Source organism: Bemisia tabaci, chromosome 3 (genome assembly GCF_918797505.1).
Source record: "Bemisia tabaci chromosome 3, PGI_BMITA_v3".
NCBI lineage: Eukaryota > Metazoa > Arthropoda > Insecta > Hemiptera > Aleyrodidae > Bemisia > Bemisia tabaci.
In genome coordinates, this window is record NC_092795.1 from 28,340,028 (window position 1) to 28,366,864 (window position 26,837).

The 26,837-nt window shown below is 40.7% G+C and overlaps 1 protein-coding gene across 4 annotated transcripts in view; it reads left to right on the top strand.

Annotated features, from left to right (window-relative positions):
• The first annotated feature begins 4,980 nt into the window (after window positions 1–4,980).
• TrpA1 (Transient receptor potential cation channel A1) overlaps window positions 4,981–26,837 on the top strand; it is a 58,448-nt gene continuing 36,591 nt past the window's right edge. For 2 of the 4 annotated variants that reach the window (XM_072298116.1, XM_072298115.1), the window contains exons 1-5: window positions 4,981–5,137; window positions 13,579–13,669; window positions 17,390–17,585; window positions 19,400–19,609; window positions 25,739–25,975. In XM_072298116.1, coding sequence (XP_072154217.1) covers window positions 13,662–13,669; window positions 17,390–17,585; window positions 19,400–19,609; window positions 25,739–25,975 — 651 coding nt within the window. In that variant the 5' untranslated portion in view covers window positions 4,981–5,137; window positions 13,579–13,661. Of the gene's footprint in view, window positions 5,138–11,622; window positions 13,670–17,389; window positions 17,586–19,399; window positions 19,610–25,738; window positions 25,976–26,837 lie in introns of those variants that run through there. The other 2 variants (XM_072298113.1, XM_072298114.1) reach the window with 1 other exon arrangement.

Sequence of the window (26,837 nt, forward strand, 5' to 3'; positions counted from 1 at the left end):
CGCAACCAAAATCTGTCCAATTAGGAATCTTTCTAAAAACTGGGCCATCCCGATTAAACAAGGTATTAATTCCTCTGAGTCGATCCAATTCAGACTTCGAGCCTCCTCTAAGATGGACGGTTGGGCTCCATCTCAGATTTGCCATTTTCCAATTCAATATTTTTGGGTACAGGGATACAAAAATTGGCCCTTTCAAGGGCAGGGTTGCTGTCTTCAGCGTCAAGAAACCATTGATGATCATCATTCTCCTGGTGATTTTCAATCTGCGGGGATTGGCATGCCCGGTTTAAATTTCCCCGCAAAATTTAAACCTACTTCCCGTTACCCGAATTATCTCCATGCTTTCCTTGGGATTCACGGCATCCACACATTCTGACAGTGACTCCGTCGTTCCCGCAGCCGTAACAGTAGAGTCTCCTTGACTCCTTGCATTCTCTTATTGAAGAATGTCCGTCGGCTTTGAGGCTGTTTTTACACTTCCTCTTCTTCTTTTCCTTCTTTTCAGGATCCTCAAAGACGGTAGATAATGGAGCTTTCTCAGTTTTTTTCCGGATTTTGTTCCAAACGCTGTTTCCGGCATGAGAGAACTGGCGGCTTCCGGAGGCGGTCGATACCTCGAATTTTCTTCTTGAGTCTCCTCAAATTCGACGGCCAACTTCAATAGCGAGCTTTGAGTTGTTGCGTTCTCCCGTCGCACATTGAGTTCATACTCAGGCCTCATATTGTGGAAAAGGCATTCATTTTGTTCTTCCTCAGCCAATTAACCGTGCCGTCGCATTAGCGTACCGATAGCCTCAAAGTATTCACGTGCCTTTTCACCAGGTCCCTGGGGCAGTGTTGAATTTCACTCATCAGATGACGGTGATAGTATAGCGGAAGGAATTAATCTGATAAATTTTCTAGAAAGTCATTCCAGGTGGACCACTTAAAAAAATTATTTCTATACCACAAAGTTGCAGGGCCTGAAAACAATTCCGGTAGTAACTTTATAATATTCTGATCTTTAATACCATGGGCACGTTGAAGTTCTTTTAGCCTTTCTAGAAATGAAATCGTTCCCTTCTTCCCGTCAAATTTGAGGATTAATAAGTTTGGCAACGTCCCCTACCTTAAAGATTGGTTAATGGACAGCCAAAAATTTGCATCCAGCTTCTTTCATAGAGTATGGTTCCACTCTCCATATAGAGTAATATTGTACAAATACTCGTAAAAATCATAAATTCGTGAAACAATATTTTAGTAAAAGGCACTGCCGGTCTCCACCCCGATTTGCTGGACGAATCTGATGAACTGTTAAAACACAATAGTGAATTAAATTTCACTGTTGGTGACAGATGTGCCTCAGCGGGGAGAGAGCTTGGGACAGCGCCCGGTGTCAAAATGTATCGAAATGGTGACCAGGCACCACTCAGGAGTAATGGAATTTGGTGACTGGAAAATGCTTAAAAGTGGCGCCAGCTCCTCAATTCCTATAAAGACTCTATGTACTCTACGAGTCATAGTCGGTATCTTCAGGGAGCCTCTTCCTCACCGACCGTGTGCCCTTCTTTAGCAGGCCGATTATTGAAACTGATAGACAAAGCTTAGACAATTGAGACGAAAGAGATATGGGGGGATCCTATTGGTGGAAGCGGGCCGTTATAATGGATAAACGAGGTAGGTACTAGACTAACTAACGGCAACTCACAAGAGACTCGATAGTTAGTCCATCATTTTCTCTCTCAGTCTATAGGAACCACCTATTTCAACCAATAGGATTGCTCCGTAATCCCTGTCTTCTTTGTCTGTAGCTTTGTCTATCAATATCAATAATCGGTCCGCAGGAGGGTGATGTGCTGGTGCTGCTTGAGAGAGGTGAGCATTTGGCACGGACAATATGTAGAGGGAGGCGCAGGTGGTTAAGTCCCAACGTGACGTACCCATCCAGGACGTAAGTACGTCACCCACGAAATGGTGCAGTGCGAGGCCCCTTTCACTTTCCTATCCTCATCAGAGAATAATTACTGACCTGTCACACTCGAGCGCACGCGAGCATCGGAAAATTGGTCAATGCTCGATCCAATTTATTCATCTGAAGTATTAATGACGGTCGCGAGGCCAATAGTTTCCGGTCGCCAGTCAGTGAAGATGGTTTCGCCGGAACCGCCAGACTTAACGCCGTGAAGGATGAAGGTACACTGATAAAAATATTTGTGTTCTCGTGTTACTTATGGTTAATATAGGAAGTGAAAAACAAACCAATACAAATTTTTTGTTGATCCTGGTACAGTTTGCGGTGGGAATAGCGCAGAGATTAATGGAGAGACTGGAAAAATGCATTCCTCTGATTTCGACCTTGATATTCAATACTCGTTTTTTATGAAACTTCTATAAGAAGACCAGGAGGCATTTTCTCTTGAAATTTTCAACGGAAGGCTAGGGTTATATTGTGTTTTAATTCCCGTAATAATCAGGCTTTCGAGTTGAAATTTCTCTCTGTGTACGAACCCTCCAAGATTTTTGACAAGTTAGTGTAGAACTTCCCTTCGAATCTGGTGTTGCTTTTTTTTAAGAATTATTTAGGATATCGTTTTTATTTGATATCTTTAGTTTTAAACGTTACACTGAAATAACTTTTAAACGAAAAACGTTTTGACAATCAACGTATAGCTAAATTCTGGTCGTCGGAATCACCAACGAGCCTGGAAAAAACCGATTGTGCACGGCACAAGCAATACGAAAGTCCATAAGTAGGCATTGCACTTCTGCGGATAGAACTGGATGCTGAAAATGAATCTTTCAACAGAATTTTAACCCATTCCACAACCAATCGCAATTATGTGTATATTCTGCTCTCATTACCTTCAAGAGTCGTGAACTGCGTGTTCTCAGCTTAGAAACGGATATAGACACCACGAAGTCCTTTTCCTGTAGGTTCTTCTGAACATGCTGGAAACCGCGGTCAGTTACGAAAATGTCTTCAGGTTCAAAGTTGGCCCGAAACTACTCTTACATATTCAAGAATATCCACTTAAACTTTCAGCCCTAAATTATTCTGAACAAAATTTTTTCTACCCAAGCAAGTATGACTTCATTTGAACTTTGCTCTCTTCGTTTATGATCCCGGAACTTCCAGTGTAGAATGATGTCTAACATTTTGAAAGTTGTCGAACTAGAGAGGGGACGGTCTCTATAGTACCATCCATGAAAACGATTCTACTTCTGGAAAACCTTCGTTAATCATCATTAGTTTCAAAACTTCATCCAAATCTGATTCTGATTATTTGAGTTGAGTTTGATTAATTTCACCTTTTAAAACAAATCGGATGCAAACCGATGAATGAATCAAATATAACCGTCAAGATTCCATTTACTTAGCTCCCTCAATATCCATCGTCATAGCAATCTATGATAAGCTGTAGGTGGAACTATAATTGTAACTAACCAACAGCCAATTCACAGTGAAATTTTGCTGTTACCGTGTTTTTAAATTTTGGACCATAAAATGGAAATATTTTTTTGATAAAGTTTTATTGGGTAAATCGACTAGAGACCAAATTTTACAATCGATGAATTTGAGTGGACGAATTTTTGGAAATTGTCGAACGTAAACGGCTAAACGGTCGCATGACCGATTGATTATTATAAATAAGTATGCAGTTTTTGCTTCTCTTTCACTTTTCAATGTATAGGATTAGTTCAAGCTTTCAAACACTAGATTTCGCATATTCTCGGGTGGCGTATGCCCCTTACATTTACGGGGCATTACAGATGTATAAACCACGCGGAGCTCGGGTTTCAGCGTTGACTTATAATAATTGTATGATCAAGTGTGATCAATTGAGGGTCTTGGGACCAAAGTGGGATAAGAGTATCTAAATCTAATCTTATAATATATTCCGTCAAAAATTCACCAATAAAAGCCAATTTTCAAGCATCATCAAATGAGTTTAAATTTTCTTTTTGATATGACTCCACCTTTAAACTTTAAGCACGTACCGATTTCTTGAAACAGCAAGAACTGCATGTATTTCACTTGTCCTCCAGACCCCTCAATTTATAAATTCCCTCATTTGACAGCAGCAATAGAAAATTAATAAAGATAAACCAATCAGAAAATATTTATTATCACATTAAGCTCATTTTCTATCTTAAATATTGCACCCATGGTGTGTAGCATAGGTTTTACTGATTGTAGCCAGTCCTCAATCGGATTAAACACTGGAAAAAATTAGCTTGGATCTAGATTCTATACTCTTGAAAACAAAGACAAGAAAAAATACTCTCAATTCAATCTTCTTTTTGCTTGAATCAAAAGGAAATCCGCTTGAACTAAGAGACTTGGTTCTCGATCTAAGCAAAATCCGATTGAATCGAGAGTATTTTTTCTTGTCGATGTGTTTAAGAGTCTGGACTCTAGATCCGAGTAGAGTACCTGTATAGCGAGAGTATGGACAGATCGCTTCATGGAGGGCTTAGGGCCCAAAAGTGCAGCCACCCTTCTAACCAACTTCTAACGCACCAAATTTCACTGCCAGTCTGCAGATTCCAATTCTAACCAAGATGGCTAAGGATGTACATAAATGAGCGATCTTCCGCAAAAATGAGTAAATTTATGCAAAAACTAAGTCAAATACGTGCTTTGTAAACGATGGTTCGTAACAATTGTATTAATAAGTCGCTCTGGATAATTGAAATTCATAGGTTGGCTGCATTTCTGGGCCCTAACTTTATTCGTGGAGGCATTGGTGATGGCGAAGGCCTGATGGATTTTCGAAGTTTCACATCCGTCTGCACTCTCGCTATACATGTACTCTAGATCCAAGCGACTTTTTTTTTCCAGTGAAGCTCTGAAGATTTTGAAGATTGGCTTATGCTCTGGCGGTAAATGTTGAGCTACAGTAGTTCTGTAGTTAGTGGGTGGATTTCGAGGAGCAGTGTGTCCTCGTTGTGTTACGATTCGGCCGGGTGTGTGACGGTGAGGTTGGTTGTGTGTTGCAGGCCGCGGAGAGCGGGAACCTCGAGGACTTCAGCCGGCTCTTCCTCGCCGAGCCCTCCCGACTCCACGTGCACGACTCGAAAGGAAGATGCGCCGCCCACCAAGCCGCAGCTAGGAACAAAATCAACATCTTACAATTCATCAAAAATCATGGAGGCGGTACGTTCAACAGTCATGTCACTGAAAAAGCACTCCCTTACCCGGAGAAAAAAACTTCGTGCGTGGAACCCGAAGTTGAAGACATATTGACGGTGAAAGTCGGCAATCGCGTAACTCGTTTGCGGTGTCTGAAAATCTCCGCCTCTACGTCATTTTTTTAAAGGAGAACAAGTTGACATTATTTCTTGAAGTTTTTGCAGAATTTTCTTCGCATTGAGAAGAAAAATCATGACAGTTTCAAAGAATTGCCGTTGAGTAGTTTTCCATTAAAAAAATAAAGTATGACAGGAAGTCTGCGACGTCGCAAACCGAGTTATGTGATTGCCGACTTACACCGTCGATATGGATCTCTGAAGTTTTCGGATCACGTATCAAAAAACTTGAGGTCCAGCTGCCGAAGTTCGGGTCAGATATCTGAAGTCCTTCGATATTTACCGAAGGGTGCGGGTCACACATCAGAAGTGCTCCGGTACGTACCGAAGTGCATCGGTGTCTGACCCGAATTTCGGCAGCTTGACCTCAAGTTTTCGGATGCGTGATCAAACAACTTCAGATATCCATATGACCTCAACTTCGGGTCCAATGCACGAAGTTTTTTTCTCCGTGTACGTGGATTCTACATGGAGTGTTCCCATTTATTGTGCTCAGTATACTTGGATTAACTTGAAAAATGTACTTTGCGCGCTATTCATTTAAATGAAAATGTAGGTGTACCAAAACACGATAGGTTTAAGTCTTTAATGAAAAAAATTTGTATTACCTGGAATGCATTTCAGGCTCAGGTAACCTATCCTCAGCAAGATTCAAAAATGAAAACACAAGGAACAGGATTGAAACAAACAATTATCACAATGCATAGTTATTAGGTAGGTAAAACACGGTAACAAACAAAATAATGACAAATAGAGTAAATTAAAAACAAGGATCCAAACAAATGTTTCTACTTGTCACTATTTTGTTCGTTACCATTTTTTCCCTACCTAATAACTCGATTGCATATAGCAAAACGGAACCAGCGCGATTACAATGTTTTCAAAATCGTGTAACTTCTCCTTTTCTTTTAAAAATACTTCATATGAGCACAGTATTGCAATTTACACTATTAATTTCATTTAAAATCACTAATTTCATTTTAGGAAGCTAACATTATTTGCTATTCTGGGTGATTTTTTATACGATTATGGAGAAGAAACAGTTTTACAACGCTGTAATCGCGCTGGTTCTTTTTTGCTAGATGGGATCCAACTAAGCATTGTGATGATTGTTTGTTTCAATTCTGTTCGTTGTGTTATTATTTTTGAATCTTGCTGAAGATGGGTTACCTAAGCCCGAAAAGCATTCAAGGTAAAGCAAGTTTTTGAAAACTTAAACCTAGCGGTTTTTGGTATACATACATTCTCATTTATACTTGGATTAACTGAGTTTCCTATTTTCCTAAACCTACACCATTTTATCTAGAAACACGGAAAAGAAAAGAAAAATAAATAAATAGTCAGTGCGCTAATGACCGATCCTTCTGTTCACAAGGCTCTTGCACTTTCTTTGTTGTGCTTACAGAACTTCTCTGTTGCGCTTACAGAACTTTTCTGATGTAAGAACAGAACTTCGGTCGTGAGCACTGAGTAGGTACTCTCTCCTCATAACGGAAACTGTTGTAATTATTGTACTTGATAGAGAAAAATGCAGGAGCCCTGTGAAGGACCATTTTTTTCAAATAAAAATTCCACGAGGGCATTATGAACGGGACGCTACTATAAGCGCTCTTGAAAATCTTTCTCCGTGCGCTCATTCGTAGTGAAATGAAAGTAGAAAATAGTTCACTTGAAGCTCTGCGCGTTCAAATTGTCAGTGTGAAAAGTAAGGGAACGTCGTTCAGCAGTGGCGTGGCGTGAATGATCGATTATCGATATCTTGCCATTTGAAACTATGGTAAAGAATCGATTACTAAGGTGTTCGCTGCGAATACCCTGATAATCAATCTTTTTTAATAGGTTTAAATGGCATAACAATCGATATATCGCAATTCACGCCACGCCACTGCGTTCAGTTTCGTTACGAGAGACCGGGAAAGTCGGGGGATTTTTCCCTCTCAAATCGTACACACGCTGTTGAGGGATCGTAATTTATTCGGACGTTTTTCCCAGTCTCTCTCAATTCGCGGGGAGAGTGACGGCAGCAAGCGAGGCTTCGGGAGCCCTCGACTCCTCGTCAAAAGACACACGGCGCAATGTCGATCTTGTGGAACTTTTGGGCCGAAATATATTCATAGCTTCCCAACCCAGATGCATCGGAAATTTCCCACCAGCTACGCCCGACGTGCGAATCGTGACGGAGTACCCCCGACATTTGGGTCACAAAATCCCGGTTGACGAGAGAGTGCTAAACGAATAACTCCTTCGCACTGTTTACGTCCACTAGATCTCAGCTGTGACGTATTTTGACCCGCTCTTCTTAATCTCTCCATCTTTTGATCGTTGCATCGTTTGCTAGTGCGGCGTGTTTGCTCGTTGAGCCGCGCCGGAAATGCGTAAGTACGTTACGTCAACAATCGAATCGACTATCTCAAGTGTTTACATTTGAACCGGGATTAATATAGAGAGGAAGCCAGTTACAACAAGATCAAATTGAGGAAAATAAGTTTGGGATTCTATTCCTATGTAAGACTTAACGTCAGAGAAAGAGCTCAACACCGAGATTTACATTGCCGATGAGTTATCGAAATGCGATGTACTGCATGCCACGGATCAGACTTACAAAATCTTGTCTTGTCTTGTCATACACCAATGACTGTGAAGTTTCAATAATCGACCATCAGATGGTCTCTTTGGGCTCATTTTCAAGGGAGAAAAGCTTTTTACTAAGTTCCCTTTGATTCAATTCAATGGCGGGGCGTCAATAATCGATTATCGCTATTTTCCTATAAAGCTGCAGTGGTAAAGAATCTAATATTAAGGTGTTCGCTGCGAACACCCTGCAGCATGTTATCGATTCTTTTCCAGGTTGGATACCTTTAAATGGTAGATTAATCGATGTATCGCAAACCACGCCACGCCATGCCACTGGAGTCAATTTACCCGCACGTAATATTTCTTAGCATAAATACGTCCATATTAAATACCGGCCTTGTTATGATTTTTTCCTTTCCGGCTCCGGTGATCTAGATGTTCAGGCCGTGTACATTTCAAGCATTTCTGCTTATCTTCAGGCCGTTTTATGTCCGTTTTACGCTTATTTTAGACCTTTTTAGATCAGTATTTGGACCGAGTTTAACAGAAAGGAACCAAGCCACATCAGCCATTGCCAAATTTAACTAGGCAGACAATTTTTTTACGAGAGAACGTTTGTTTGGATACCTTTGAAATTTTTAAGGAATTTACTTCGAAACATGGAGAATTTTCACTGAAATTTGCACGAAAATCCGCACAACCGTTTTCATGTAAAAAATTGAATTGCCCAATTAAATTTGGCGATAGCTGATGTGGCTTGGTTCCTTTCTGTTTATTGCGGTCCATTTAGTACATGGTGGAACAATCCATTTTCGATGCCAGCCGTTCGTGAATTATTGTCGAGAGAATGCGTTTATTTTAGTATCGGAAATTTCACGCAATTATCATGATAAGTGGTTGTATTTGTATACGGACCTACGGTCATTAATTGGAACTTGGCTTTCTCTGTCGAGCCGTGTAATTCGTAATGTGCTATTCGGGAATCATCTGTAAATGAATGTTCTTCCTTTAATAACCATTGATTTGTGTTTGACTTCATATTCCTCCTCTTTCATCACCATTGAACTATCATTCATCTTTCGATGATCACCTGAGAAACCTTTTATAAGCCAAAATATTCAGCTGACGGAGTCAAAGGGTTTATCATTTTTACAGCCAATTTCATAGGCTGCTAAAGTGTCCTGTAAGGCGCAAATTTCATACAAACTGTAGTCAATTTGTGGCAATTAACCAGAATTCGCATGAATATTTAGGACGTCGCCCAATTACCTCTCATGGTTTACTTTTTTAATGAAAAAAACCAAGCAGTTCTCTTTCATGAATTTTTGTGGGTATATTTTTTTACGGAATAGGAAATCCATAAAAAATTTTACAGTGATTTATTTTTTTTATTTTTTTTAAAAAATACAGAGATACGATCGGGCAACGCGAAATTTAGTTAGGCTGATTTTTGTGAGATACAAATTATTGTATTACAAATTTGGCCCATGAGGACTACTTTTTACGCAAATTTTCGAATTGACACTTACCTCTCATCAACATTCCCTAAGAAGTTTCTTTCCCAATACATTCTTCCCGATTGCTGTTTCATGCAAAATTCATTCTTCTCTTTGTTCGATAGGAAGTAGAAACTTTATTCTGGAATCCATGCCCCGAACATCTGTGGACAGACATATGGAAAGAGACAAAATGAAAGTATACCCACGGAAATGAATGAAATGAAACGAAATTAAAACGAAAGACTTTCTCGCTTTGAGTGAAAAACTGAAAGAAATTGAAAATATACTTACAAGAGGAAGATGTGAGCAGTGACAATAATAAACAAGCTCCCGTTCCAGCCGGTTTGAGTGAAAAAACATAGTTTTGATACTCATAAGCCGGTTAATACGATAGTGTTAGTTGAACTCCTTTTTCCTCTTCTAAGTTTTTTGGATGGTAAACAAATTGGGCATTTTAATGGGATCTACAGCGCTTGTCTCTAGAGTTATCAAAACGTCTTAATCTATCATCGGTTGTATGTAAAAGTCATGAAGTAATTGTTCCGTGTATTGCCCATTTATCTATAAAAGACACGGCATGTGGCAGGAAGAAGCGGAGATTTTAATTAAAGAATCCATGCAGGGGATATTTATCATGATTTAGAAATGATAAATCTTATGTGGGCGTCTGTTTTCAGCCTTAATGCGAATAATTATCTGAGAAAACATTGATAAGTATCCCACTACATGATACCTCCAGTATTTTATGAGTATTCAACTTACATCAATTGTCTTCTTGCGAAATTTCCACCAAACCGTTCAACAGCCTTTCCAGTTTGTTGTTAAAGTAGTGCAATAGGACGTATATGAACAGGAAAAATAGCACGAAATTAAGCACAGTCTTCAGCACAAATCTTAGAGCTGAAAACACCACGGCCAAAAGCGAAGAAAATATCCAGATTATAATGCTCACGTTCAGCATGAAACATCGTGTAACCAAACCTACGCACATTTTTGATGAAACTGTCGATTGTCAGGTAAGTCACAATATCGTTACTGGAGTTGAACTCGAAACGAATTTCGAATCACACACTTGAGTCATTCGCAAGGCCCAACTTTTTGTATGTATTTGTTTATATCTTGACTGAACTCGCACCTTTGTTAAAGACCTAACTATGTTCAGTTTAGAAACTAGATTGGGTTTAGCCAAGAAAAAGCAAAGTGATTTTGTTCGGGGTGTCTCTTATTTCATGAATCGCACAAAAATCTCATCTAAATAGGTACAAACTTAAAATACAGTTGCAAGAATATGAGCACGGTAGCAACCAAAAAAGGCAGTCTTCGGATTTTTTAATGAGATTAAAATAAACGCACGAAGATCGAAATCGCATCAGTGGCGCGTTATACAAAGCACTGTTTCCTACTCTAAGCAGGCATCGACGATTTTCGGTTACGCAGTTTCAAAAGCTTAAAATCTACTTCGATTTTTTCCTCACTTTGTGTATGCTTTATATTATGGGTTGCACTAAATATTGGGTTAACGTATTGTGTCTCCTAGATTTTTTCCTCGAAAAAGGAATCCCCGAAGATTATAATTTTGCTCTAATCGAAAGTCAATCCTCCTGAATTCCTCACCACCAAGTTCTGTCGGCAGCGCGATACGGACAGCAATATTTCCTAAAATCAAAGCACCAGCAATGGTCGGTTACGCACTTCCAAAAGAAAAAAAATCTATTTCATACTACTATTCATTACTCGATCCACGCAACATTTAAATCAAGTCTAACTGAAAGTCGGGGTCGCTGCAACGGATCACATTAACGGGCAGGAATAAAGGAACTCGGGCCGGACAATGCACTGGCGTGACAAGGAACGTCTAGACACGGTCGTCAATCTGCCGCACTTTGTTTCGTGTGAATATCGAATTCCCCCTCCCCCTCCCCCACCGCGGGTCGCCGTGGAAATCGGGGGCCGGGGGCACACTATCTCGAAGCCGGGTTTAGCTGTATTTGTCGAGGTAAAGCCCCCGGCTCAAGCTACCGACTCGCCGTTGCCAACGGGGCCCCCGTTTCCTATTCTACGTGTCGATTCGATCACTGCAAATTAAGTGAGGTATTTTGGAGTTCCGTTTATCAACTGGATTTCAGAATTAATCGCATTTTCCTTGTGCACAACATGGAAAATTCCTTATGACGCCGGCCAGTTAATGTAGATTCACATGTATTGCAGTGATATAATACTTGCAGAAAATCTTTCCTCACAGACGGAACTTGTCGTTTCCCCCATATTCTGGCAGTTTTCTAATCCGCACTGGGGAAAAAAAACACATCGGATCTAGAGTCCATACTCTTAAAAACATTGACAAGAAAAAGTACTCTTGATTCAATCAGAATCTAGCTTAAATCAAGAACCAAGCCTCTTAATTTAAGCGGAGTTCGTTTTGATTCACGCAAAAACCCGATTGAATCAAGAGTATTTTTTCTTGTCAATGTTTTCAAGAGTCTGGACTCTAGTTCCAATGTGTTTTTTTTCCAGTGCTTGGTATTTTCCCAGCAGAATCCGATTTTGATCTTACTTGTGCCAACTAGCAGACGTGAAAGCATGTGGTCCGGCGTTTATAGGCTATACTGCTAAGGGTTAAAGGTTCCGAGGTTTCCGCATGATTTTTCTCTCAAGTTTCTTTCTGCCGTTTCATTTGCCTAATATATCAAAATGTCATGTTTTTCATGATATACGATGTATTTTCATCGTATGCACCAGTGGCGTGGCGTGAATAATCGGTTATCGATATCTCGCCATTTGAAACTATGGTAAAGAATCGATTACTAAGGTGTTTGCTGCGATCACCCTGATAATCGATATTTTTTCATAGGTTTAAATGGCATAACAATCGATATATCGCAATTCACGCCACGCCACTGGCTGTGCACGCCATAACCGCATACTGTCATCATCAAACACACTAAGGAGGCGCATTGATGATGTCCTCCGCGTTAATGGGAAAATGTTAAAGTTCGGTAAAGGCTTTAAGTACCTTTTGTTTAACTCATTTCCGCAATGACTACACTAGCACCTCCAGAACACGTCTTGCAGACTTCAGCTTTATCACAGGAACATAATATTTGTGCACCCTGCAGGCAGACTTGCAATTGCATTCAAGAAGCACAGCCGTTCCATATAGAAAGAAGATTTGCCCAGATGAGTGACCAGTTCCCTTTCTTTTCCACCCATCCGTGCTCTCAAGGCGCCCCCAAAACCGGATTTACCTGGTTAGCAGCGCAAAGGGTGTGCTGCTCCAATGCACCTTTTGTGGTGGGCAAATTATGAAGCTCCCTATTCTTGGTGGTGAATAGAAATTTTCTCAGCTAAATGCTAGGAAATTTCTGCTGCATTGCCGTAGTTGAGACGGCTGGTAAAATTTTCCAGGGTTTGATTGCAGGTAGATGGAAGTGCTTTAGGGGACGCAAGTGCAAATGGGTGATTTCACGATAAAAGGACTAGTCGTGTCGCCGTGGGTTATAAACGACTTTAGGCAAAACGATTGAAAACCAAGTTGATAAATCAATAGGAATTATATGTCCATAAACTTAGCCATGCTAAAAAATACCATAATTTATGATTGTATTTAATAATTCAAGACTTTAAAGGCCGAAAATGTCCGGTCGGTAATGCGCCGTCAACCCCAATTTTGAAGCAAAAGAGCAATTTCCGTTAGTAAATCAGTACTGATCATGGATTCTTTGGCAATATTATTATGCTGAAAGGAGACTCTAATGCGGTACGAGGAACTTATTTGACGAACTGCTCTGTTTCCCGAAACTTTTTCCTTTAAAACGAGGGATGCTGCCCACACGAGTTCGCCCGAACTGGAACTTCAGTAAAACTGTACAATTATTGCGAAATAATAGATTTCTGCTGCCGCGAGAGTAACAAAAACAAGTGTCAAGACTGAAAGGACGTAAAAAAAAAACAAACGAATTCACAACAGAAGAAACATATGTAGAAGCTTGGAGTACGGGGGATGTTCCGGTGTTCGGAGGAATAAGTTCAAGCTCAACTAAAACTAGTTCCGGGAACAAATTCCCCGAACCAAGTTCCGCGAACCGCGCTCGTGTGGACAAGGCCTAAATTTTTTTCTTCATTGATTACTCTGAGTCATGAATCGTTCCGCACGTTTATCTTAACACTTCCATGAAATGCTTGCACCTTATCTTTTCGAATGCGTCCGTTGTTTCAGACTTAAATATCCGCGACAATCGAGGCAACACGCCTTTGCACATAGCCGTGGAGCATCAATCATTGGAAGCAGTCGAATTTTTTATGCAATGGTGAGCTCTTGAATATCGTATCCATTACCTCATTTTATTTGACTGTTCAACGCATTCCTGATCATCGTTATGTTTCGATGATTCACAAATATGAAGAAAAGTACTGGAAGAGACAAAAACATTCAGAGTAACAAAAACAATTCCGATGGCTGGCAAAACTGCTCCTTGTTTAGCACTCAAATGTATTTTAAAATTGAGTTTAAAGGAAATAAGTAAACTCAAATTTCTGAATCGTTGTGACATAGTCATGAGCTTATGATGATTTGAAGAGATTATGAATCTACTTTGATATACTTACGGGAAAAAGTCAAGTCAATTAACTTTATAGGTATCTGATAAAATGATTTCAGAGACAATCTACAGAATGAAAAAAGTTTACGACTTGAAAAGAAATGAAGTGATGCTACTAGATATGATAACTTAATCCCCTGATAAGTTATAACTTACGAGGTTCAGTACTGCTATTTTTGGCAATATCCTTCAGCGTAACTTCTTCGATAGGTTCTGAGGAAACACAAGCTTAGTGGGTAGAATGTGTTGAAGAACAGCATTTTAAAAACTCACCAATTGCATCATTTTATGATCAATTTCACTACATCATCATTATTATATTACCAATAATTTAACTTTTTCCTGCTGTTACAAAGGTTTTTGCCATAATATTTAGCGGCACATTGACAATTATGGCAACCTTGATATATTGTCTCTTCATCTAGATTAATATAAAAAAAAACATTATTGGAACCACGATAGGCGCCTTTAATTACACAAAACTTGAATCGGGTGAAAACTCTAATGTTCTTACCCATTGTGGAACACTAAAAGGTTTCCTCTTCCAGCAATCTTATATAAAGTTTTTAAAATATTCTCCGGCACAATATTTAAAATGACTTTATGGTTTTCTTTCGGTCTATAGGTTGAACGTTTGCGGGGCGTAATTTTCTTTGAAGGGGTAATGTCTAATGGTGGGTTCATTTCCTCTTCGGAGGGAAGAACCTGGACTAGCCAATTTCCGAAAGTATTCTTGTTTACCGGTCTTAACGGTAAAAATGGTCTCTGAATAAAATCACCGGTCTCATTCTTCTCTTTTTTAGTCACATAGAGCATTCTAATGTCTCGGTTGAGGAGAGTTATCAGTGTGGTCAAAGAAATCAGGCCTGTCGACAGAACGCCGCCGGTTTCGCTCTTTTGACGGATCCCCAACCCTTTTTTTTTTTTTCAAATAGCAACCGTAACCCCTCTTGTGATAAATATATATTTAAGGAAGTAAAAAACTGAGAATTTTGACGCAAACACCAGGTCGATATCTTAATTTTTGCCTGATCTACGGCAAGTTAAAGGTCAAATTTTAACTATTTTCAGAAAATCACAACTCCCGTTCAATTTACCGCAGAATTCAAATGAAACGGGAGGAGTTACAAGACTCTGATTGCTTTCAAAGGTTGGATATAACCGTAATTGGAAAAAAATGTAAGGTGGGACTCAGACCCTCACAAAGTCAAATTTTGGGCCCCCCTCCCATTCCTCTCTAGGAGTACGTATTTCACGAAACGTCAACAGAAAATTTGGTGTTTGAACGGCTTACGGGACAGATGAGAAAAATGAGGGCCTCTACGGTTGGACTTCATCCCTTCCCCGCCCCAACTGAAACTCGTCGAGAAACTACCTCTCGCTAGGGGCACACTTCCTAAAATATAATGATACGCCGAAAGATTTCGTTAAAAATCTCTTGGAATTGATACTCACTAATTTTTAAAAGGGAAAAACAGCTGAGATCTTATGTTCCGTTGTGACTTAGTGCTCAGTAATTTGCCGCTAAACCTACGATTGATAGGTGTAAGTTACGCTACACGAATCTGCATCCCTGTAATCAGCACTTCCGCAAGAAGTATTAGGAATCGTCGAAGATCAAGAAATTGTTATATTAGCTGATTTTGTCACGAATCCGCAGCAGTCCATTCGACAAGTAGCCGAACGGCACGACGGCGTTGCCAGGATGGGCACTCAACGTTTGCTCAAAAAGCACAAATCTCACCCCTTCAAAATCAGGTTGATCCATGAACACAACGAAGATGATCCTGATAAGAGATTACAATTTTGCGAGGAGATGGAAGCAATGGTCGTAGCGGATTCACGTTTGGTTGAATGGATTCGTTTCAGCGACGAGTCCTCGTTTTTCCTGAATGGGATAGTTAACCGTCACAATTGCTGGTCTCTAGAAAATCCACATGTGGGTAGAGAAAGGCATACCCAGTGTCCCCAAAAGTTGAACGTCTGGTGTGGAATTTTTGGGGACCATATCATTGGGCTGTTCTTCATAAATGGAAATCTAGACGGCCCGCAGTATCTGACAATGCTGGAGGGTGCAGTTGTACCAAAATTGATTGAAATCATTGAAAACTCAGCAGAAGATTTCAACCCATGGTTCCAGCAGGATGGAGCACCTCCGCATTTTGCACTCCCAGTTCGTGGCTACCTAGACGCAGAAATTCTTGGGTGCTGGATTGGACGCCGCGGATCAGTTGAATGTCCGGCGCGTTCCGCAGACATATCCCCATTGGATTTTTTCCTTTGGGGCCACCTCAAATCAAAAGTTTTTGCAACCTTTCCTCGAGATTTGAAGGAATTGCAACAGTGGATTATTGAAGAGTGTCGACTTAAAACTCCACAGATGCTATGCGACATGTCCGTAAGAAATCCTTCGATCGATTTTCCGTTCCCGGGCTAAGAGTGCGGGAAACAGTTTGAGCAAGATTTTTAAAGCCTCTTGAGATAATGTTATTACATCCTAGAGCTATTTTTCCATTAAAAGCTTCATTATTTCGCATGTTGATTGTACGACATTTTTTGCGAAATCTCTCGACGTAGCATTATATTTTAGGAAGTGTGCCCAAAGCGAGAGGTTGTTTCTCGACGAATTTGAGTTTGGGCGGGGAAGGGATGAAGTCCAACCGTAGAGGCCCTCATTTTTCTCACCCGTCCCGTAAGTAGTTTGAACCCCAAATTTTCTGTTGAACTTTCGTTAAATACGTACTCCTAGAGAGAAATGGGGGGGGGGGGGGCAAAATTTGACTTTTTAAGGGTCTGAATCCCACCTTCCATTTTTTTCCTATTACTGTCGCATCCAACCTTTTAAAGTAATCAAAGTCTTGTAACTTCTCCCGTTTCATTTGTTTTCCTGCGGTAAATTGAACGGGAGTTATGATTTTTTGAAAATAATTCTAATCTGACCTTTGACTCGCCGTAAATTGGGCAGAAATTCAGATATCGACCTGGTATTTGCGTCAAACTTCTCAGTTTTTCACTTATTTCAAAATATTTTTATCACAAGGGGGTCGCGGTTGCCATTTGAAAAAAACAGTTGGGGATCCCTCACCCCCCTGACGGGGCCCAAAATAAATTGCCCCCTCCCCGAAAGGTAGGCCTCCCTTAAGGTAGAAAAATTCCCGAAGTTTCGTTTTTCTAACCGTTCAGAAGTTACCGGGAAGGGGGAGGGTACGGACTTCTGGGGACACCCTGTACGCCATTCATTGCTACGAAAAAATAAATATGCATTACAGATTATTTTTCGAGGGGAATTCCAGCACAAACTTCATATCGTTCAATTGCCAATAACTACACAAGTTGGTTCCAATTGGTTTGCAAACAACCATTTTGGTTGTCCCAGACGTTTCTGAAATGATCAATGCGTGAAATCCTTATGCGTGCTTGATCTTGCAGCAAAGTAGACACGAGCATCCTGAACAACAAGGACCAGGCGCCGCTCCACCTGGCAGTGGAGTTGAACAGGGTGGCCGTGCTGCAGGTCATGGCCAAGCACAAGCAGCTCGTCGACACGGCCCAAGGAGGCGAGCATGGCCGCACCGCCCTTCACATCGCCGCCATCTTGGATCACGACGAGTGTGCTCGCATCTTGGTCAGTCTTCGTTTTTTCTGCACAGTCTTAATTATATCCGTTTCTAACGTTATGTCGCGCTAGTCCAGAAAGGTTGCTGAAGAGAAGAATTATGGATCATGAAGCGTTTAACCCGAACATTTTCACAGCCTTTGTCCCCTCTTACACGTTTAGGTAGTCCGCATTCTAGAACTCCTCTTTTAAAATAAGTTAGAGGAGTCGATGCTTTATTGTTATTGGCCACATTCAGATAAATAATCCTGCTGCTGTAACCGTCAATGCAATCATGGATGACAAATCTAAACATCACAAGTTTGTGAGTTGAATCCATGTGCCTAGAAAAATAAAAAAAATTGAATTGGTAAATAGTGAGATTGATATTGCTCTACATGTCTCCTGGGTCGATATCATGTCGCTTATCAAATTAAATTGAGTTGAGTGAAACATGAGCTGAACAAATTTGCTCTTATCGATAATTTTCAGAAAATTTCGCAGTTTACTCTTAAGTACATCCGTATCTAACGTTATGTCATGTTAGTCAAGACACAGCTAGCGAGACTTGGATTGATAACGCTGTACATTTCCTCTGGGATCGATATCATGTCACATCAAATTAAATTGAGTTGAGTGAAACATGAGCTGAAAAAAATTTTCTCTTGTCGATAATTTTAAGAAAATTTCGCAGTTGACTCGTGCCATCGCATTGTTCGTTAATCTGGAGCATCACTATCTCGAACACGAACGCACTGAAACTCACACAATCTACCCTTTCCCGTGCCAACCCAAACGATGTAGAAATGCGGCGCCATTCGGCGCTGGGCCTGAGAACTACACCCACCCGCTAACTCTCAAAGCTGTCGCTTCTGCATTCTGATCGCATGCTGTTCCCTGCGAACTGATTATAGTAATTAATAGCCAAATCTACACACTCAAAAAAAAAATCCGGCTCCGGAATCCGTAATTACGGTCTATTTAACACTACCGTGCGTTACGGGTGAGGAGACCGTAAACCCGCATTCAGGAGCCAGAGCATCGGCCTCTGAGCCGGGAGCTCTTTTTGCTACGGGTTCAAAGGCCGTTGCTCCGGCTCCTGAATGGAGGACTCACGATCTCCTCACCCGAAACGCACGATAGTGCCATATAATCTGTAAGTACGGCTCCTGGAGCCGGAGTTTTTTTTTTTCAGTATATAGATGAAAAAGACAGGGAAAATGGAGCGATTCTGCTCGTTGAAACGAGTCTCTGAAATGGATCGCGCACATTTATGATAGATTAACTAACGGAAATCCGCGAGAGATTCGACTGTCAATCCATAATTTTTCCCTTTTGTCTTTAGCAATCACCCGTTTCAACTGACAGATTCGCTCTATTTTCCCGTAAGGTTCTTTTCGCTTATCGCCTTGCCTATCAATTCCGATGGTCAGCTCGCAGATCCTTAAATCAAGAATCTATGCATGACGTCTTGAAGGGTGCAATGGATTTACCAATTGGACGTATTTCTGTCAAACGGAACCAAGCGCCAATTTGAGTTCCTTTTGAGGAATTTAGAATGCCGGATAGCGCGTTCTGTCAAACGGAACTAAGCGCCATGAAAAAGCATTGCGGGTATAGGACGGAACGAGCCCGACGCCCGTTTCTGCCGCCAATCCAAGCCCCCCCCCCCCCTCTACCATCTTCCCCCTATGACGCTTAGTTCCGTTTAATAGAAATACGTCCAATTGCGGTGAGAAGTCGTGGAGACTCCGTGATCGAGGCCTCGAAAAAGAGTGATAAGCGCAGTGTGAAGACTGGAGCATTGAGAGGAGCTTGTTTCGAAAAGCCTTCCCCTGTTGCAGATGAGCGACTTCGGGGCGAGCCCGCGGAAGCCATGCAACAACGGCTACTACCCAATCCACGAGGCGGCTAAGAACGCGAGCTCGCGGACGATGGAGGTGTTCCTGCAGTGGGCCGAGAGCAGGGGCTGCACCCGGGAGGAGATGATCTCCTTCTACGACGCTGAGGGCAACGTCCCGCTCCACTCGGCCGTCCACAGCGGCGACTTCAAGGTAATGCTCCCGTATCCAAGGGTCGTACGTTCTGTCGTTCCTTGAACTCTCAATGTATTTACTTTGTAAATATCGACGGTAAAACTACCAAACCACGTATCTCGGTTTGCGACGTCGCAGACTTCCTGCCATACTTTATTTTTTAATTGAAAAACTACTTAACGTCTAGTCTTTAAAATTTCTGTGATTTTTCCTCTTTGTGCGGAGAAAATTCTGTGAAAATTTCAAGGAATGATATTGATTTGGTCGACTTCAAAAAAATAAAATGCGAGCGTAGATTTTTAAACACCGCAAACGAGATACGTGGTTTGGTAGTTTCACCGTCGATAAACGTCGATTCATGTATTATAAACTTAAACAATAGGACACAGGTGAACAGAATCGTCTCCGTTGAGCCTCCATGCCATATCCAAGAACATCTAGCCACAAAACAAGATCATGTGAAGTCCAAATTGCGCGTCTCAGGATAGGTCACACTTTTTTCACTTACAATCATATCATCTCCAAAGAAAATCAACCCATCTGTCACTTCTGTAATTCATCACCTCTAACCATCAAACACGTACTTATATACGGACTGCTCTGCCCTCCGATATCTCCAATCACAGATATACTCCCCTACAATCAACAGAAATACAAACCCACTTACATGCGATGAACCCAATATTACTACCAAAATTCTAAAACTCTTCACCTCTCTCACTTTAAAAATCTAAATTTTCGTATACTCCCATTTTCAAAATTCTCTGTAAAGACGTTAATAGCCTGTGACGCTGAATGTCTTAAAATTATACTAACTTACCAACTTGCCCGAGCTGTATGTAACTAGGTGGAGAAATAAGTTTCGTACCGGTACGCATTAGAGTTCAGAAAATTTAATTTTTACTCTCATTATAATTTTTGGAACCTCTTAGCTTTGTTTTCCCCGCGAAATGGTGTGAACCCAGCTCCATTTCTCCACCTTGTTATATGTATCATATATTTACCTCAAGAAAGAGGGCGGAGACAAAATCAAATTGCTCAAGTCCTCATCGTCAGTGATGCATGTCTAATTCACCAGGTGAATCTCCCGTATTCCAGGGCTGTAGATATACTGTCGTTCCTGAAACTCTCGGTGTATTTACCTTGTAAACACAAATGAGAATGACTTAAGTATGAAAATCCTCACCACGGCACGTCACTTCTTGGTGGCCATATCAGGGTATGTACGTCCTGACGCAACTGAGGAATGGACGTATTGGACGTCTCGAGGCAAACTCTAAATGCTGCCAGGGGTTATAGGACATTTTGTCATCGACTTTTTATCCGCGTAAAGTACGATCGTAGGAATTGAAGTAGTTTTTCAACGATAACTGCTGGGTGCCATTGCCCGTTTTGTTTCAGTAGCCAAACTTTTTCTTTAGCATGGAATTCCTGGCAAGTTTACAATTGTTAACAGTTCTTAACAGTTACAAGTTTACGGTTGTCGTAACCTGTTAACACTCGCGAGAATTCGCGAGCATTCAAAGAAGGGGGGTTTTAGTCGCACTTGAGGTGATCCCTTATAGGTTCAAGACCTTAGGCGCAACAAGCCTTTTAGCCTTGTCTTAAGGGTCTCTCGAAGATTGACTCATCAAAAGATCGCACCGAGAGTTGGCTCATAGATTCAAAACCATAGGATCAACATGCCTTTTTAGCTTTGGCTTGAGGACTCCAAGGTTGATCACAGAAAAAACTGACGAAACGCGGAGCACGTGCTCAGGCATCAGTGTCCGGTCCGGGCCTCTCTTCAAAAGAGGTGACAATAGCTAGATAGACGCAACTTGTCTGTAATCCAGCTATCGCCGGGTTGGGAATCTCGCTCTACGTAACTCGTCCCAGAGACACTGATTATGAGGAATCAGTGGCCGGGCAACCAAAAACTAAAGCTCGCAAATTCTCGCGAATAAAATGAACAACTTAGTGCTAACAACACATTACACAATAAATAAAAGGCTACTTAGTCAAAAATGCTAACAATCTATCTGGCAAGTAGCAAGGTCCAGGACAGAGGACTTCATTTGAGCAAAATCAATGAGGAAAAAGGTTCAAAATTATTAGTTCTCAGGCCGGTGATCTCAACGCGATTTATCGGCTGAAAGCTAAATTACTTGCTCTCAATTTCAGCTGCAATGCTAATCGAAAATATAGCCAATACGGAACATTGATTGTAGTGATTTTCAACTATTTCTGAATGAATTTTGCGTTTTTCTTCAACACTAACTAATTTTGGTTGTAATTGTTCAGTACTGATAGGAATTTGTTTTCTAAGAACTCGACCCATTAACATTTGAGAGGGTGAGGCTCCTAGATATACAAAGGGTGTTGAATTATATTCTTAAACTGCCAGATCAATATCACCTATGGTTTTTAGAGTCTTTTTCAGTAGACTTTTTGCTTGTGTGACGGCTGATTCCGCCTTTCCGTTGGACTGGGGATAATGTGGACTAGATGTTAAGATTGTAAAATTGTAAGTACTTGCAAAGCTTTAAGTGCTACTGAATTGAACGGTTGATTGTCTGCTACCAACTGTGCAGGAATTCCATGTGTGCGAAAAATACTTTTAAGTTCCTTTACTACATCACCAGCTGTTTTATTTTTTATCCTAAATTTTCGTTTATACTCCTATATATTTTCAAAATTACCTGTAAAGACGTTAATAGCCTGAGTCGCTGAATGTCTCAAAATTATAATAACTAACTAACTCTCTCATTTCAAGCCATTTGCAGCAATTTATACACCCAAAAGTAGGCAAGTCCGTGACTTCATGAATATTTAGACAAATCAAGTACTGTTGCCTGTAGATGTGTACATACTTCAACCATGTAACAAGTAACATATGCCAATTTATAGGAATATTCAGGAAATCAGCAACTCTTCTACCATACTCGAACTTTGTCGGTGAGCAAGAGGTTGTTTTACCACAGATTAGTTCAATTTTGTAGGTATTTTGTTGTAATTCTGCTTCTTTGGCTTGTTGATAGCGCGTCGAGAGGCTCATGGACGAGATTGATGCCTTCGGCTCTTACGAGCTTGATAAATCTTAGGTTGTCTTCAAGTTTGCACTTCAACATTGATGGCAACATTGATTGATTTGACTGACTTTCTCCCGATGTACTTTTGCCAGGTCACGAAGGCTTTCGACGAGCTGCTTAGCACGTCCCATTGTTCTCAGTCGGCGAACTGATCCTTTTGACGAGCTAGATTGCAAGCTGGACTGAGTACTTTGCAAACACTAGAAAAATTATTGTTTGTGAGCTAAAAACTTACAATCGGGTCTCGTGAAGTCGAATTCAAACTCGTTCTCCTGAAAATTCGGCTTCTTTCTGAAGTTTACTATTCACCTAAAAGATTCTTAAAAGTTCACTAATAATGTGCTTCCTGCACTTCAGTGAAAAAAGAAAAAAACTAATGGCGATGCCCGCTGACACCCCGCATTGAAAAAAAAGTAGCTTGGATCAAGCATGATAATTCTTGAATTTGCCGCCAAGAATTTTCTTTATCTTCCTTTAAGCTGACTTTTTCTTGATTCAAGAAAAATAACGCTTGGGTTAAGCAAAAAAGTAGCTTATATTAACCAGCAAAATTCTTGATTTAAGAAGAAATACCTCTTGGCGGCTTTAAGATTCTGTTTTTTTCCAGTGCGAGCGGGAGCGGATAGGGTTTGCTGGCCGAGCGCGTGCATTCGCCGTGCGCAGCTTTAACTCGCGTTACTCGCACAGCGCCGTCTGGCCCTCGTTATGTTTCTATGACACGGGCATAGTCCTATTTTAATGGAGGGGCCCGCGAATCGTGTAGTCACATGAGCGTCCCAACTGCTAGATTGGCACTCGGATTTTCCCAGTTTGCGCGTGTTGTTAAGGTCCAATGAAATTAAACCATTTCTAGTAGTTTTTTCTTCCCAGTGCATGGAATAATGATGTACACTACCTTACACAAAAATTAAAGCCACAAATTTTCTTCTAGACCGTCTTATTGTGGAATTGCTCATTTTTTATTGAAGATGCCAGCACATCCTCTCTTATTTGCAGAGTTGACAAAATTGATCGATTCAAAAACTAACTTTCCCCCAATTTATTTTTGCCAGGTCACCCTACTAGAAATGTTCCTTGCTTTTTTCCAAGGAAATAACGGATTTCCTTGCTTTTTTCTAAAGAAATCACCTGACTTCCTTGCATTTTGCTATGCACATTACTATTTCATTCTTATGTGCTCTTTTTATTCTAATTTTATTTTATCTTTTTACATCTACCTCTTTAACATTTATCAAGAAGCCGGCCTGTAAAATGTTTTTGATTTTTTTAAACGGATCCAACAAATTGTAAAAAGATCATTTTCTTTGGTGTGCATAAATTATTGTACATACTATTTGTAATATACTGACTAAAGAAAAAAAAATATTAATATGAAAACTATTAAATATATGAATGGTTCCACCGGTTCAATTACCTTTGGAAATCGCAGCCGTTTTACTGGCTTTTTGCATCGATGCCTTAACAATTCCCGGGCGACCACCGCCCCCCACTGCTGTTTCAAGAAGCTTATCGTAACATCTCGTCGTTGTTGCCTGAAAAAATGAATATTTTACGTTAGGACACGAAAAAAAAAGGAAAAAGATGAAGAATTGGTGTGAACAATCGTCTCCTGGCATCCAGTCGTAGTGATAAATTTCACCATCGATTCTTACGTAACATTTCGCGGTAAAGTTTCCATCCTTCCACCCATTGGTGGTTCTGCGTGGATTAATATGATGGGTTCACGTGAACTCACAAGCCATGCGGGATTGAGGGTGACGCTAAAAGTGCAAAAACCCAACATTGCATTTTTAGCTTTGTACCTGATTAACAAATGCCACTATAAATAATAGAAAACTCAAAATAACAGAAAGTGTTCATGAAATATGCAAAATAATCTGATGGATAATACTTAAGGATATGTACGATTGAAGGACTAATGGCAAACGCCTGTCCTATTCGAAGCACCGAAAATCTTCTTCAGAAGTAAAGATGAACTTTTGCTACTTCAGCGAGTCAAATCGTGGAAGAAGATCCACGGTTGTTACTTTCCTCCACCCGATGGGACTGACGCGACGTCCCAGTCAAATGCGTTTTTGAAGAAATGATAGATGCCCATCATTGCTTCATCTCCATAGATGTATTAATGTGCAAATGACGGCAGGCTCCGGTAACAAGGTTCTGTGCGCACGAAGGCTTCTGTCAAGCTAGATTGCAAGCTGGACTGAGTTCTTTTGCACTACTAGAAAAATGTTTGTGCGTGAGCTAAAAACTTACAAACGGGTGCATTTGAGAGGTCCTCTCCTGGAAATTCTGCATCCTCTTCTGAAAATTTGACAGACTAGATTTTAAATTTTCTGAAATTAAAGAGTTTCTAAAAGTGTGATTTAGGGTCGGACATAATCATGATCGCAAATTGGACTAAGTACTTTGCAAACACTTCAAGACAAATTTTTGTGCGGAGCCAAAAACTTACTATTTCTTCCGTTTGCGTCTTCAAATTCATACTCATTTATATCATTCTGCTGAAAATTTGACAGCCGAGATTTTACATTTTCTGAAAATAAAGAGTTTTAAATTGTGTGATTTAAGGTCGGACATGTGCGAGGGCTGGAAAAAAAAAATATTTTAAATGTTCGTCTAAAATATTTTAAAAGTTCTTATTTTAAAATATTTTAAGAAGGCGCGTTTAGAATTCCTTCGAGTCTTTGGATTTTCTGTAAGCAGGCCTGTCCGATATTTGGCTCCAAAAATACGCAATAAATCCCCACGTAATCTACTCACCTGCTACTTTCAGAATACTAAATGGAGAAAACGAGTCTTAGAGACTCATCACGTCTACTGCTACTGCTTGGTAAGTCTAGTGGTTCATTTAACGTATTTTCCAACTCCAACAGGTCACCAACGTACCGCAATTATTATTTTTTTGGGGGGGTGGGCGGGGGGGATTATGTCTCCCGTCTTAACCGAGGGGACTTTTAACTTCGTGGGGAATTGACTGGTTGGTCTACGCGAGATTTACATATTGCACAGGTGTTTAATCCCAGGTTTTCATCCCTACGAAGTACTTCTCCTCAAGGCGCTCGGTTTTTTCCAGGCGGTGGAGCTGTGCTTGACCTCTGGCGCCAAGATCTCCACCCAGCAACACGACCTGTCAACTCCGGTGCATCTGGCGTGCGCGCAGGGAGCCCTAGAGATCGTCAAACTTATGTTCAGCCTCCAGCCGGACGAGAAAAGGACCTGCCTGAAGTCCTGCGACATCCAGAAGATGACCCCACTCCACTGCGCAGCAATGTTCAACAGAACCGAAATCGTGCAGTATCTGATATCTGAAGTAAGTCACGTAGCCGGACCAAGCAACTTCAGTTGGGATTTTATGCCATGGTGCCGTGGCCCATTCTGCCGTGCGAAGGCAATTCGCCGGAGAAACATTCAAAAGTTCACATGGCAAAGTTCCTAGAAAAGTTATGAATATTGCAACTTTAAGTTTTCGGATACTTCAGGAGTTTCGGAACCTCCCGAATCCGATTATGCGATAAATGGGAAGGCTGTTAAAATTGGGTATGACAGCTCGCAATAGTGTTATTATCGCGGTGAATTAGCGTGTTTTTTGCAGAATCTCCGTGAATTTACATGTTTTTTTTTTTCTGAAAATATGAGGCATACAAAAATTTTAGCTTTGAATATTGTAAAACTAAGGGAAAGCCCTGTATTGCTGGGATGCCTTAGATTAAATTTAGATGAAAATTCTCTTGAACACTGGAAGATAGTAAGTAGTTTTCCAGAAAATTCTAGGTTCTTCTAAGACAGATCACCCAGAGGATGTCGCGGCGATTTTCCTCGGCACGTCAGCGGTGCTGTGTGTGAGTATTGAGTAACATGGGCAAACTGCAATTTAGTGTGATCTGCAAAACGTCGGTCTTGTCATTTCTAGAAAAAAAGATTTTATGCCGCGTTTTCCAATCCGTGCAAAATTGTTATCGTATGCTAAAATGCGACTGTAAGTAATACTTTTTTGCCGTAGTACACTTATAATTATTTGAATAGTAGATAGTCGCAATAAAACATGCATTGCTGCGAATTGGAATACGGGGTAAAGACGAAAGAACGAAAAATCTCAGTACAGCTGACAGAAACTTGGTCGAAGAATATACAACTGGTGATGATTTCGTAACTAGTTGCACTTTTTCAGCACA